The sequence below is a fragment of the Coregonus clupeaformis genome, chromosome 30, assembly GCF_020615455.1.
Source record: "Coregonus clupeaformis isolate EN_2021a chromosome 30, ASM2061545v1, whole genome shotgun sequence".
NCBI classification, from domain to species: domain Eukaryota; kingdom Metazoa; phylum Chordata; class Actinopteri; order Salmoniformes; family Salmonidae; genus Coregonus; species Coregonus clupeaformis.
The window spans coordinates 28,216,369-28,232,539 of NC_059221.1; the positions used below are offsets into that span (position 1 = coordinate 28,216,369).

At 41.3% G+C, this 16,171-nt stretch overlaps 1 protein-coding gene across 1 annotated transcript; it reads left to right on the top strand.

Annotated features, from left to right (window-relative positions):
• Positions 1-435: 435 nt before the first annotated feature.
• On the top strand, positions 436-15,719 carry gabrd (gamma-aminobutyric acid type A receptor subunit delta). Its single transcript, XM_041856234.2, has 9 exons — positions 436-817; positions 6,174-6,289; positions 7,752-7,819; positions 8,336-8,556; positions 9,025-9,107; positions 10,992-11,129; positions 11,573-11,728; positions 12,603-12,814; positions 14,685-15,719. Exons 1-9 carry the CDS (start codon positions 750-752, stop codon positions 15,009-15,011), a joined length of 1,389 nt encoding a protein of 462 aa, XP_041712168.1. The 5' UTR covers positions 436-749; the 3' UTR covers positions 15,012-15,719.
• The last annotated feature ends 452 nt before the right edge of the window (positions 15,720-16,171 follow it).

The following is a 16,171-nucleotide window of genomic DNA, read 5'->3' on the forward strand; positions in this document are numbered from 1 at the left end:
CATCAATTATTTACTACATAAAAATGTTTTAGCCTACATCATAAAGGTCTAGTTTGAATAGATTGGAGTGAACTTGTAGGTCTATCTTGTTCTTACCACATAACAAAAACAGATTTCTGAAGTGTAATGTTCTTGGCCAAAACAGGGGTAAAGTTTACAAAATATATAAATATTTACATATAAAAAATAGCCTTTAATATTTTGTTTATAAACGTGACTATTGTTGGATGCATAATGTTAATGAATCTATTGTTCGTTTTGATTTATCAAAACTAATGGGTTTGTGCAGATGACAATAATCCTGAAAGTTTATAAAAATCCATTACATAATTATCTGTTGTATTTTTTCTTGCCTCGAGTTTACATTGGAGACACAGGTTTCCATGCGTGGACGATTTAATCTGACGTTGCTCAGAGAGCAGGCAACGCAGTGAGAGACAGATTAGTGTGGTCCTCTCTCTCTCTCGAGCCAGTGCTGCGCAAGGGGAAGGAATGCAAGTGTGTGCTCCAGTAAACTAGGCTACTGTTGTCGTCTGAGAAAAGAGTTGACTTTGTGCGTTCTGTGCGCTGGGCTGGGACAGGGACAAGGCAGAACAGAACAGAACATGTGAGCAGAACATGGGTCATCACAACAGTTTACTTAATCATGATCTTCCTCCACATTATGGGACCGTAGGAACGCAGTCTGTGTGATCCCCTTCCGTTATTTGATCGTTTCTGGTTCTGGGAAACTTTGGCCAGCTGTTGAAATGGAGATGATAACTTTCATGTTGGCGAGCCTTGCCCTCCTGAATATCAGGGGCAACATTTTCACCAGGTAAGATTTACCCTAGTATAGGCTACAGCTCTTTTGACTGGGGTTACGGAGGAGACTTTCCCAGAAGCTTTACTAAGGATTTAATTTAATTGAAAAAATGCATTTAATTTTTGTTATTTTGGAATAGCCTATATTATTAAATTAGGGACCATTTTTCGATTCAATAATAGCCTACTTTGCCCTTATTTTGTAGGTCAGCTGTTGCTATGTTCTGATTTAATAAGCACATTGAGCCTATAGCATCTGTTTCTGATGTGGCCTAGATAATGTTTTGATGGAAACTAATTCCTAACCTACCTGTTTTGGATTTGTCCAATTTGCGTAAAATGAGCTGATTACAAATTAATTCTAAAACCTGAGGACTTCTCTGCAATAGCAGAGGAATAGCCTACTCAATGCCAACATACTGTATGTAGCCTTTGAGCAGTTAGTCACAGCTTTAGTGCTGTGGGACCAATCATCAACATAGGCACAAATGCTGATCATAAGTTCATAGTAAAGATAAGGAGATAGAGGCAATCGAAAGTGGATATGTGGTATTTAATGTAACATTCTATGATGTGTGATAGATTTGTGTACAATGTCACACCATAACTTAAAATGAGTTGTTAATAACAATGAGATGATTATAATAACAGCGTGTTGTTACATTGTCATTTTGTAATTGATTTTTCATTGCATTGTAATGAAATTGAGTGGTCTTTGTTATAACACAAGTGGAATAAGGAACAGTCCCTATATACACTTGTACTTACAAAAATCAGTCTACCCCATAATAACTATACATTGACAATGCAAATACTATGCAATTGCTACCTCCACAAGGTTATTGTAATAGTCAATTTCCATCAATTTTTGCAAGTTGCCTCTGCCAGTATGGTGACATCAGAGTGACACACATCCATCCTGGTTGTGTCATTGCAACAGTCTCTAAACCGTAAACTGTTGAGGTATGTTCAGTTACACAAGTGTTGCAAACTGTCCCAGGTCAAAATGTTGTACAAGGTTGTGAATCCTGGTAGCCTCCTGCCACTCCTGACAACATATACCAGCAGAGGGTGTAATTGTTATTAGAATGTGATCTTTCACAGTTTTTTCTGAGATGTGTGTGTGTTTCTAATGAAAATGTCAAATTGAAGATATATTGTCCTCGCTTCGTGATCTTGATGCCTTAGCATTCTTTCTGCCACTATACGATCCCCCACATTTTTCATTTGTGAGTGTTTTGGAGTAGCAATCTGACAGTACCTCATCTCTCATTTCCAAACCTTTTAGAAACAAAATTCAAACATTTTCTTGAACATTGCTACTTGACGATGTGTTTTTAAATTTTTTGAAATGCCAGAATCAGGTCTGGCAAAATATTTCACTACCTTTGGTGTGAGTCACAGCTGTCCATAAATGGATTCAGGTAACATGCACCATAGCCTTGGTTGTGATAATCCTTAGAAGTAACCCACTTACTGGATAAATCCTCTTCACTATAATAATGCATTTACACAGGCAGCTCAATTCTGATCTTTTGCCCAATTATTGACAAAATAGTTGAACTGATTGGTCAAAAGACCAATTAGTGGAAAAAGATCGGAATTGGGCTGCCTTTGTAAACACTGGATAAATCCTCTTCACTGTAAGGCTGCATTTACACAGGCAGCTCAATTCTGATCTTTTGCCCAATTATTGACAAAAAAGTTGATCTGATTGGTCAAAAGACCAATTAATGGAAAAATATTGGAATTGGGCTGCCTGTGTAAATACAGCCTATTTAGGGCAACTGTTTAAATGGCAGACAGTTTTCACTGAAATGTGATCTTACATTTTTTTCTGTCGCATTTTTGTCGTTTTAAAATATTTAACATTTAGGATTAAGGTTTCATATAGTATGTCCTGTAATGGAGTTTATTTTACTCACACGAGGCCTAGGCCTACTATGTTTTAGTAAAAAAATGGGTGGTTGTTGCAGTACTACTGGAAGTAGTCCAGAGATGCAAAGTTGAAAGATGTTCAAAGAAAAATATCACAAATACTCAAATGTGAGGTTGAATTCATTCTTGTTGGCTTACTGGGCTAGCAGTGGCATAGTCAGTGACCTTTTGCCTTCTCTTGGCAGTCTCTTATGCCCTACTGGAAGACATGGCGGCCCCATAGGTTAGATGCCAAATGGCTGCGGGACCAGCAGTGGAACAAAACACAGTTACACTACATTGGGTTTGTGGTGGAAAGGCCACAGTGCGTAGAGAGCGTTTTCAGCTTAGAGAGGCTTTAGAATGAATTTGGCTGATCAAAGTTGGAAATGACAGAGCTTGTATGTGCCATATCAATGCAATGCCACCATTTCATGCCTATACAGTTTCTCTACTGATTGACATTTAAAAGGCTGCAGATTTAATTACCCAGCTTTACGTGCTGTCAACATTCAGGATTTACAACAAAAAACGCAAGGATGACTAGTGCTATTCTCTTCTCAGTTCTCAGGTACAAATTGATGTCATTGTATGAAGCTAATTAAGCTTGTTAGTGCTGGGGCTACATTACAAAGCTTTTATATTTCTATCCGAGGCAAGAAAGTCTGCTCCTTTTGTGTTTTGTCTCCTTCACCTCTGTGAAGTGGCTGTATCTGAAATGGCACCCTATTCCCTTTATTGTGCACTAACCATGTCAATAAGTAGTGCACTATATTATAGGGAATAGGGTGCCATTTTGGACATAACCAGTTTGTTATAGCTAGTAAACAGATGGTTAGCGAAGCAGGGCCTCGGGAGATCCTGCTAATGAACTGAAATTAAAGACTAAGAGGAACAACATCGATGGGAAATTGACTTTGAACTCTTTGAACAGAGAGTGGAGGGGTGAGAGAGCGGGCCTCGCACGTTTACAGAAACCCCCTAGAGACCAATCAAACGCTCGGTTCTATTAGCATTTTATGACATCACATTTCCTTTACTGAGGGCATAATGTGTAGCCTGTGGTGTGGTGCTATACACCGCACTGGAGTTACTATAGGTAGACCTACAAGAGCAAGTCAGCATGTAGCCATTAGCCAAGACACCACCACTTTAAACAGGTCCCATCACTTTATTAGTTAGGTTATTAAGTTAGAACACCTAGTTGTTGAAGAGGAAGGCCACAAATGGAGGCACCTCTGGGATATTCCAATATCTATAGCATACCAGTTAGAATGAAGAAATGTATTGGGCATGCACTCTAAATAAGTGGTATGCTACTGTGGATATTGGAATTTAGTCAGGCTGTTTTAATATTTTTCATTTGCTTACATCTTTACAGGACCAACAAAACCAAAATCCAGAGTACTGTAACACACTTTGTTAAACTCTTTGGATTTTGTTTACATGGCATATGGTCTGCACAGCCACATTTCTATTTGACCTCACAGGTTCAGCACATTGTGAGTTTCTAAAAATATGATTTCAATCACTTTCTCATTGCACCCCTTTTGATTTGAACGAAACCTTCCATACATGCCCACAGTAGAAGTGGTCAGAAAGTGACTTTTTGGACATTCAGGAGATAGAAGTGCTCAAAGTTGACCCATTTTGCATACCCCACCCTACCATGAGACATCCATGTGTTCATCACTGAAAAAGATAAATGGTTGAGTTTGATATAATTTGAAAGTGTACAAACAGGGTTGTCAAACTGTTTAATGATAATTCATTAGATAATTTATTTTATTTTAATTATGTCATTTTTTAAGCTTTAATGTCAATTATTCAAGAGTATGCTGTGTCTCAACTGTGTCTCAACCGATGACGGGCACAACACAAACACCTCAGATGTTATAAAATAGCTACACATTTATGAAAATTTGAAAAATCTGAGTTGACACGTTTTTAGATAATTAATGTTAAAGCTTAAAAAACGTTTTTTCTTTTTAAGAAATCATAGAAGAGTTTGGCAACCCTGTTTCTAAGCTTTCAAATGATATCAAACTCAACCGTTTATGTTTTTCAGTGATGAAGACATGGACGTCTCATGGTAGGGTGGGGTATGCAAAATGGGTCAACTTTGAGCACTTCTATCTCCTGAATGTTTTGGCATTCAGGTCCAAAAAGTAACTTTCTGACCACTTCCATCATCGGCAAATATTTATGGAAGGTTTAGTTCAAATCAAAAGGGGTGCAGTCAGAAATGGATTGAAATCATATGGAACGCCCCAACAGCTACCTCTGAATATAGAAGCCGCTAATTAGGCTAGTGATAGACTACAGATGTCGATCACATGGAGCCAGTTCATTTGATGTATTAATTCAGTCAATGTTCTCATCTATTTATGTCATAGGATGTGATTATAACCCAAAAATACAGGCGCAAAAACACGTTCCATGGTTTTAAAAGACAAAAGACAAAAATGGCTGGTACATTTTAGGGGTATGTTTCAGTTACTATGTAACGACTATGAACAAAGGGGTAACATATCAAAAGGGCTTTATTTGTTTGAATGTTGTTTGTTGAAGCACCTCTGCATGTTCTGAGTGCTGTCTGTCCTCTTACAATACTCTCTCTTGTCTCTTTTGAAACCAGGGGTCTGTTCAGGAGAGTGCAATGTTACTCAACTTTATTAAACTAGACATGCATTTCTAACACGTATCAATATGATTGTCAGTCAGGTAGAATAAGGATTTTTTTTCTCTATTCATTAAATCTCTAACTGCAACGTTTTGAACATTTTACATCACTAAATACAAAAGTTAGATCAGATTCAGAGTGAGACTCTTGGCCCTGTGTCTAATCAGTGCATCAGTCCAACAGTCCTACAATATATACAGAGCCCTCATAGTAGCGAACACTGCCTCCTGGTGGTCCGTTTCTGTGTGCACCGTGTCCAGTCAGAAGCAGCACATAGAAGATCAGGGTCAGAGTAGGAGTGCTGATCTATGATCAGTTTAGCCTTTTATATTATAATTAATAATATTTCATAGACAAGACGAGATTACATAGATAGGGCCTGATCCTAGATCTGCACTACTACTCTGAGACGCTTCATGAGTATGGGTCTTGAAGCTGAGAACACAAGTCAAGTGTTTATGAACTGCAACTTTAGTCCTGAAATGTGTGGAATATGAAGCTCTCAAGTGAGATAGCTTTGTTCATTATTCCAAAATCCCTACTGGATAATAGGCACTTTATAATAATGTATTATTGTGATAAGTTTGCTATTTTCTTCCATTTCCACCAAGGATAATTGCATGCCCACCGATAGCAAATCTATGTTCAACATGAAAATGCTACTTTCTCCTGTTTAATACTATCTTTGCCTCTCTAGCTTTCTTCCTTCAGGGCTTCTCCAGTGCTGCGGTTGCAGAGTGCTAAAGTGTGCTGTGTTTGTTCCCTATAGGGCCATGCTGAGTGACATTGGGGATTATATAGGTTCAGACATACAAATATCCTGGTTGCCTAATCTGGATGAGTTAATGAAGGGCTATGCGCGAAATTTTCGCCCTGGGATAGGAGGTGAGTATGGGATCTACTGCTCGTGGCATTGGATTGCATTTCACCCCCTCACATTTACAGTAATTCTTAGCATAGCAGGAACCAGGTATATAGGACCTAATCGTTTTGAAAATCAGACTCAAATGATTTTGACTCCTCCCAAATTCATCATATTAAATTCCCCTGCCCCCAAGAAAGTGCATTTTGTCATTTTTAAATCCTATTTGAAATAAATATTTACCCCTATGTAAATAAGATGTTTGAATCTATTAAAAGCATTTGTGTTTGAACGTGACGCAAAAGATTACAAACAAAAGCAATTAAGCATTGGAATTAGTTTGCGGAAGGGATTATTTAAATGATGCTTTGGAAATGGAAGACGTGCGTAGTGTTGCGAGAGAAAAGAAAGGAGCATTGCTGGAGAATGCCTTTGCTAAGAATGCCTGCCAAATGTGAAATATCCAATGTCCACAGCGTTAGATTTCTCAACCTCACAGCTTAACTCAGCTAAGCAGAGGTGAAAAAGCATTGTCGATATAAGAACCACCACCACCACAATGTCAGGCCTTGTGAACCAGCAACAAGGCTACTGCAGCCAACCACCAACACTTCCACACACCTATAGCTCAATATTATGCTCAACAATGATGTAGTCCCACTCTCTCCTTACTTCCTCTTATAAATAAGATAAGATAAAATCTCCCTCATATATTATTTATGTGCTAAGACAGCTACCATAAAGCCCAACTGATGGGCTATCTAAGGCCATTGAAGAATCATATACATCAGTTGGTGGGGTCTTACTCTGTCTATTCAACTCAAATTAGAAGGAAAGTGGTGCTACGATAGGTGTCTAGAATTTATACAAAGAAGTGTAACTGAGCCTCTCACAAAGGGTCACTATTCAAAATGAGCTAGGTTTTAGTGACAGTCTAAGGGATTATGGATTGCAGTTTGTTTTAAAATCCTCCAAAGTGAGTTTCATTGACTTTGACTGTCCTCCCACTTGTCAATGCTGATGACTGCTATCTCTATGGTGGGTAGGAGAATGGCTATAGAATACAATTTGACGTAAATGGTTATGGGATAAGTGCTGAATGGCGGAGAATGGTAATGTATGATTCCTTAATGTTCTGAATAAATAGCCTTTCAGTTCTGCTTCGGTGATCCTGATCTCCCTCCCTTTAGATTTCCTCCAAGTATCCACAATCTCAGCAGCACAAATCATGCTAATCATCGAGCAAACTACAAAAGAATGCTAGCTATGTATGCGCTTCTAAATACAACACCACTGCGCAAGCCCACGAGACCCCCAATGTCATGTTTATGAATGTACATAGTGCTATGTCACTTCCAGTAGAGCAATGTTAAGTTGGGTGGCCGTTGATCCTTATCTAGGGTTGTCTTAGGGAAGGAGGGGTGGAGGGAGGGAGGGAGAGAGAGAGGGAGGGATTGTTTTCTTTTCTCACTTCTTTTCCCACAGGCCCACCCGTGAATGTTGCCATGGCTATTGAAGTAGCCAGTATTGATCACATCTCTGAAGCCAACATGGTAATGTATAAATTCACCTGCAGGCCTTTATACAAAATGGTTGCCATATTTCACTGCTACTGTACTGTTGCAGTAAAACTCAATGTGAAACTACCACTTATGCGTCATCCACATCAGCCAATAGGGATTCAGTCAGAGCATGCATCTTATGAAAGGTATCCTTCCTTCCTCCCTTGAGGTATTCAACAGATTCAACCAGGTTGGATTGGTGAAAAGCAATAGTCTTGTAACCTATATTTCTCTTAACCAATACCGTTCAGATCAGTGATTACCCAAGGGAAGGTATTAAAGGACACATTTGAAAAGTATTGAAACAGGCCCTTTATCCATCTTCTTTTCTCCTAGTTACAGTACTGCCCTAAGTCTCAACGTGATCCACCACTCGGTCTCGTACCAGAGTTGGCAATGCCCTTGGCTCAGCTTTGTCCCTGTGTGTGTCTGTGCCTGTGTGTATGTCTGTCTGTCTGTGTGTGCATGTGCCTGCTCTTGTTTTTACCGTGTGTTACTGCTTGGCAGGAGTACACCATGACCATTTTCCTGCGTCAGAGCTGGCGGGACGACCGCCTGTCCTACAACCATACCAACAAGACCCTGGGGCTGGACAGCCGCTTCGTGGATAAACTCTGGCTGCCCGACACCTTCATCGTCAACGCCAAGTCCGCCTGGTTCCATGACGTCACCGTGGAGAACAAGCTGATTCGCCTGCAGCCTGATGGGGTCATCCTTTACAGCAGCCGGTTAGGAGGGGGAGAGTGGGGAGGGGAGTGGAATGAGGGGAAGAGGGGGAGGAGAGAGGAGTAGGGGGTAGGGAGGAGAGGGGGGAGGAGGGGGAGAGAAAGTGGAGGGGGAGATGGGAAGAGGAGGTGGAGAGGGGGATGGTTGAGATGAGAAGGGGGAGAGAGGGTAGAAGGGTAAGAGAGAGAGGTGGAGATAATGTGTGAGGGGTAGGAGCATAGATGAAGTAGGAAAGACAGAGGAGAAGGATGAAAGGAGTAGGAGAGATGGAAGGCATGGGGAGGAGGGAGAGTAGAAAATGGTGTGGGCTGGAGAGGCCCTTAAACGATTGATTTGCCGTGGCCTGAAGTTAAGGCTATATAATGCCTAATGATAATGTCAAAGTGAGAATGACTAGGGCCTACCGTTACGGGTCAAGTTACCATTGTGGTTGACGTGGGTGTTTACTAAATGACTTGTTCTCCTCTCAGGATCACCTCGACTGTGGCGTGTGACATGGACCTGACCAAGTACCCCATGGATGAGCAGGAGTGTATGCTGGACCTAGAAAGCTGTGAGTTGACTTGTATTACTAATATAGACTTGTATCTACTTATATGATCTCAATACCTGTAGTCTGTCATGTTTCCTACCACTCTTAACCCTTTGATGCGTATGATCACATATTTGTGATCATTGTTGAGTGGTCCCTGCAGCGTACCATTGCAAATATGTGATTGGAACAGTAGCAACAGAACGTATGAGGCAACAAACGCGTCTAAACAGCATTGTTGTCTGAAAAGCATTTAAAAACTGTTTTGTACTGATGGGAAATAAAGGTCTTCAGAACTTTATTCCTCAATTTCACCTTTTATTGTCAAAGATAAATGCAAACTTCCTCATCCAAACATCACACGGAACACATCCACAGCCAAACTCATTCCATAAACCAGTCTAAATAACAGGTTGCGCTGACAAAAAACTAAACATAAGTTAGCGACCTAACAGCTAGACTTGTTTACAATGTACCACATCTCTGGTGAGCACAAGGGATAAATGTAATATTGTTTCGAAAAGAGATGTGTGTCAGCTAAGCCAACAGCAGCTACATTCTTTATGATGGCAGCCATGTTTGTTTATGTTTGACAAGCGAAAACTCCCTAATCCTAGAATGCCATTCACTATAAGACGCAAATAAACAAAGTTAAAGTCAAAGATGGCTGAGCCCATTGCTGGAAAAATATTAACTTAGTTTGGCCACTTTTCAGCACATTACAAATCTTCGATGTACTTGTTACAGTGTATACAAGAAGCGGAGCACATGATCTGACAAGTTGTTTACCGTTTTTGACAAATCACAAAGCAAATAAAATGTTAGCACCTCACAGATCATCACCCCAAATACAAGCCTACTGCCTAGCCTAACCGTAGCGTGAAAGCTAAAACAGGAATGACATCATGATTTGGCCTCATATTCTTTCGAGTTCCCAGTTGTCTTGAAAGCACTATAAGTCAGTCGAGTGAACTATCCCTTCACCTCGTTTTGTTATAACATCTTTGGTCTGACAGACGCTTAGGTGACAACCAGAATGCATTGTATGATGTCAACAAACATGGCGCCACACATAGCTGGCAAATAGCTTAGCATTAGCTCATCATAATCAGTACAACCTTCAAAAAAGTATTTTACACACATCATGTGTCCATTAAAATCTATACAAGAATCGGAATGCATGATTTGTCACCAGTACTTGAAAACGTGAATAAAACAGTAAATACATTATGCTCCATACATACATACTGTATGCTACAATAGAAACAACAACACAATATACAGAAAATAAGGCACTTACTTTGATAGGAATGCACACATGTCCAAAGTTATTATTTGTAAGGAAAACAACAATGAAGGCAATGCGGGCGCCAGCCAGAAAATGTGCCAGGGGGAAAAAGTTTTGTACAAGGCCTGTTCTGACTAGAGATGCGCTATGTCTTCATGCTTGAAATGGGCTACTTATTATGTAAAACACCTGATCTCCCAAGTCTGGAACAGTCTCTTATTAAACTTAAGGGATCAAAACCTGTAGGCTGTAGCCTGCTCTACTGAGAAAACAGAAGAGGACAGGAAAACACTTTAGACTACTCCCAGTGTCTGTAGAGCTACATGTCGGCCATAATATAAAGGGAAATTGTGTACCACAAGTACCAAAAGCAAGGCTAGGGTCAATGCCATACACATACATTTAATATTCCAATGATGCTCCATTGTTGTTGGGCCGAATGTTGTTTGTTTGTTGACTGCTTGTTTGTTGACTGTTTGTTTGTTGACTGTTTGTTTGTTGACTGCTTGTTTGTTGACTGTTTGTTTGTTGACTGCTTGTTTGTTGACTGTTTGTTTGTTGACTGCTTGTTTGTTGACTGCTTTGTTGACTGCTGGTTTGTTGACTGTTTGTTCCAGATGGCTACTCCTCAGAGGACATTGTGTACCACTGGTCTGAGAGTCAGATACACATCCACGGACTGGACAAACTGGAGCTCTCCCAGTTCACCATCATCGACTACAAATTTGTCACGGAGACGATGAACTTCAAATCCGGTGAGCTTCCCCCACCTATCCTTGTTTTGCTATCACCATGGTTACTGTACTTAACAGCCAGTGGGATGTCTGTGAAATATCTCTTCATTTTTATACAGAGGACTTTTTAACTAATATGTTTTGAACGCAGACACCTCTGAGGGTATCTTCTATGCACGGACAGAATGGCTCATGTTATTCAGAGAAGAGTAGATGATATGTTATGACTTTTTGAATTGGAAAATCTGGTACGGCCAGAGGAGGATGTGCCCCCTCCTCTGAGTCTGGTTCCTCTCAAGATTTGTTCCTTCTAGGGACATTTTCCTTGTAACTTGCTTTTTGGGGTCTTGGTCGGGTTACTGTAGGACTTTGTGACAATTGTTGATATAAAAAGGGCTTTATAAATCATTTTGATTGATTGACTGATTGAAAAGCTAATGCTGGTGTACTTTTTTCACTCCAAGCCGGACGTTTCCCGCGGCTCAGCCTTCGCTTCCAGCTGAGACGTAACAGAGGCGTTTACATCATCCAGTCTTACATGCCCTCCATCCTATTGGTCGCCATGTCCTGGGTATCCTTCTGGATCAGCCAAACAGCAGTCCCGGCTCGGGTATCCCTGGGTTAGTATCACGTTAAGAGTATTCTGTTAGTGATATTGGGGGCGTAGTCTGCAAACTAGTCGGCCTGGAATGCGGCTATTAGCTTGCTGTGGGTATGTTAGTAGAGATATGACAGTGAAAACACAGATTAAATGAGACAGCAATAATTCAAAGTGAACTGAATGCGTCTACTTTTATGTTGTGAAAGATACGTTGACCTAGAATTTGAAGAAAATAAAGTGCATTATCATTGAGAAGTATATTCATAGGAATGTGATATACCTGACGACAAATTATATTTGATTAATGAAAAAGGTGAAACCCTCATCACAGTTCAAGTTGTAGATTCTTATCTTAGGTTGTTTGTGGTGTGTAAACCAAAAACAATCCTTAATAAATATAAAAAAGAGGAAGAAAATGTATTCCATCTTAAAGGTGCAATCAGCAGTTGCTACATCAGTTTTTGGACTTATAAATGAAATATTTGTACCCATTGATTATTGAAGAATATAACTTATACATGCCTCATGAGCTTAGTTCAACTGTCGTACCCCATCAGAACCCAAAATACAAGCTTGTTTTTTACGCCAATGTTTGTAAACAATGTAAATGTAAACAAACACTATATGGCCTCATAACATGGTTAAAACTATACTTTTGATATCATAGGTAGTCAGTCCTTGCATCCATAGCTCTGTCTATGTCATTTTTCCAGCCCCATCCCTCAGCTTTTTACTGAAATAGGGGCGGGGATTACGATTATTGTTTCTACTACTGATTGCCGCTTTAAAAAAGATAGAATTGATTTCACTTTCACTTTTAATTTATTTCACTTAAACGATTCCTCTTTTCTATTCAAAACACAAATGTAATTTCCATATATATTTTGGTAAAGGGATCACCACTGTGCTCACCATGACAACTCTGATGGTGAGCGCCCGCTCGTCCCTCCCCCGAGCCTCAGCCATCAAAGCGCTGGACGTCTACTTTTGGATCTGCTACGTGTTTGTGTTCGCCGCGCTCATCGAGTACGCCTTCGCTCACTACAACGCCGACTACAGGCTCAAAGAGAAGGCCAAGAGCAAGGCCAACAAGATGAGCTCCGAGGTAAGAAGGGAGACCAACGCTTTCCCAACTGGTGTTTCCCAAAGTTTAGTGGTAGGCCCGTTCCTCATTTGACCCATTTGTACCACAACATTCATTCAATGTTCACATAGTGTTCAAGGGACATTGGGTTGACACAATAGGTGCAAAAAATGTGAGTAGGAACCTACAAGCACTTGCATTTTGAACATGCAGAATTTCCTTTGGGTGCCTTTGTTGTGAGGTAAAGATACTTCACAAAGGAATTGATTGCCTTTCTCTATTGACATACAGTACCAGTCAAAAGTTTGGACACACTTACTCATTCAAGGGTTTTTCTTTATTTTTACTGTTTTAACCAGACTCAGAGGAGGGGGCACATCCTCCTCTGGCCGTACCAGATATAGAATAATAGTGAAGACATCAAAACTATGAAAAAACACATATGGAATCATGTAGTAACCAAAAAAGTGTTAAACAAATCAAAATATATTTTATATTTGAGATTCTTCAAATATCCACCCTTTGCCTTGATGACAGCTTTGCACACTCTTGGCATTCTCCCAACCAGCTTCACCTGGAATGCTTTTCCAACAGTCTTGAAGGAGTTCCCACATATGCTGAGCACTTGTTGGCTGCTTTTCCTTCACTCTATGGTCCGACTCATCCCAAACCATCTCAATTGGGTTGAGGTTGGGGGATTGTGGAGGCCAGGTCATCTGATGCAGCACTCCATCACTCTCCTTCTTGGTAAAATAGCCCTTACACAGCCTGGAGGTCTGTTGGGTCATTGTCCTGTTGAAAAACAAATGATAGTCCCACTAAGCCCAAATCAGATGGGATGGCGTATCGCTGCAGAATGCTGTGGTAGCCATGCTTGTTAAGTGTGCCTTGAATTCTAAATAAATCACAGACAGTGTCACCACCAAAGCACCCCCACACCATAACACCTCCTCCTTCATTCTTTACGGTGGGAACTACACATGCAGAGATCATCCGTTCACCCACACTGCGTCTCACAAAGACACAGCTGTTTGAACCAAAAATCTCCCATTTGGACTCCAGACCAAAGGACACATTTCCACCGGTCTAATGTCCATTGCTCGTGTTTCTTGGCCCAAGCAGGTCTCTTCTTATTATTGGTGTCCTTTAGTAGTGGTTTCTTTGCAGCAATTCAACCATGAAGGCCTGATTCACACAGTCCCCTCTGAACAGTTGATGTTGAGATGTGTCTGTTACTTGAACTCTGTGAAGCATTTATTTGGGCTGCAATTTCTGAGGCTGGTAACTCTAATGAACGTATCCTCTGCGGCAGAGGTAACTCTGGGTCTTCCATTCCTTTGGAGGTCCTCATGAGAGCCAGTTTCATCATAGCGCGTAATGGTTTTTGCGACTGCACTTGAAGAAACGTTCAAAGTTCTTGTAATTTTCCGGATTGACTGACCTTCATGTCTTAAAGTAATGATGGACTGTCGTTTCTCTTTGCTTATTTGAGCTGTTCTTGCCATAATATGGACTTGGTCTTTTACCAACAGAACTGATTGGCTCAGACGCGTTAAGAAGGAAAGAAATTCCACAAATTAAGGCACACCTGTTAATTGAAATGTATTCCAGGTGACTACCTCATGAATCTGGTTGAGAGAATGCCAAGTGTGTGCAAAGCTGTCATCAAGGCAAAGGGTGGCTATTTGAAGAATCTAAAATTTAAAATATATTTTGATTTGTTTAACACTTTTTTGGTTACTACATGATTCCATATATGTTATTTCATAGTTTTGATGTCTTCACTATTATTCTACAATGTAAAAAAAATAAAAAATAAAGAAAAACCCTTGAATGAGTAGGTGTGTCCAAACCCTTGACTGGTAGTGTATCTCTCTCTCTGCTTCTCCAGTCGGTCGTGAAGAATGGGAAGCAGGCCATGGTGCTCTTCTCCCTGTCCGTGGCTGGAATGAACCAGGGCCTGATGGTGTCCAGCCGCCGTCCGCAGCGCTCCGGCACCGAGACTGCTGAGGAGGAGGACGGGGAGCCCAGGAGGGGGCGGGGGGCCAGAGCATCAGAGGAGAGAGAAGAGGATAAGAAGTGCTGTAGTTGTTGTTCCAAGTGCTGTTGCGCTTGCAAGCCCCTCCAAGCCGACACCATAGATGTCTATGCCAGGGCCGTGTTCCCTGCCACCTTCGCCATCGTCAATGTGATCTATTGGGTGGCGTACACCATGTGAGTTGGGAGGACTAAGGATGGACAGGCTGGCACCGCCAAGGACGGGAGTACTGTACATAGAGGAAATTCATGCCGCTTTAAATTCTGGGACTTATAATATAGGTTGCACCGATGTAAACAAGGCTTCCTTAAGAAGAACTGGATTTGTATAATATGGTGTAGTAAGGACCAGGTAAATAGCAGATAAAATACAGTAGATGGACGAACAAAATCAGATCAGGTATATGGACATGTTCTGATGTACATGTTATGTACAATGGAGCCTTGAGTGGTCGTCAATGTCTTATCCTGAGTGAGGTTCACTGTATGATAGCCCAGCTAGTGACTTTTATCTCCAAAAACCTCCACTAGCCACCCTACCCCTACTGTGGCAATCCCCTTAGATACTGATTGCTACCCACTAAACCACAGCAATGGACTGACGTTCAGCTATATCCTGTTACTGTACATGTATGAACTCTGCTCACACCAGCAACATACACAGCACACTAATGTATCATTGCTGAAAACTAATGTGCACAACAATTGCTGTTCGCTTAACTCACAAACACATCTCATGTGATGGACAAACTGTTGAAAACAAGAAACTGTCCAAACTATGAGGTGTAGTCTATTATGCTGCAGGGCTTATTCTCCCCAACCCACCTCCTCCCCTCCACCGTCCCACCTCCTCCCCTCCACCGTCCCACCTCCTCCCCTCCACCGTCCCACCTCCTCCCCTCCACCGTCCTACCTCCTCCCCTCCACCGTCCCACCTCCTCCCCTCCACCGTCCCACCTCCTCCCCTCCACCGTCCCACCTCCTCCCCTCCACCGTCCTACCTCCTCCCCATCCACCGTCCCACCTCCTCCCCTCCACCGTCCCACCTCCTCCCCTCCACCGTCCCACCTCCTTCCCCCACTCCTCTTTTTTCTCCTTCTATAATTCCTCCACCCGTTTTTCCACTCATTTTATTTGGGCTGCAGAGCATCTTATCTCCTCCAGCCAGGTCTTCCTGTTTCCTGTTTCCTGATTATTATTATTATTAAAGGACTTCCTCCACTACCTGTGTATCTCCACGCTGGAAATGTTCACTTTGGAGTTTTAATGCCTCGGCTTAAAGTTTTGGAACAGTTGTTTCTCATGATTGTCTCTAGAATACTGTATCTACATTCACATGTA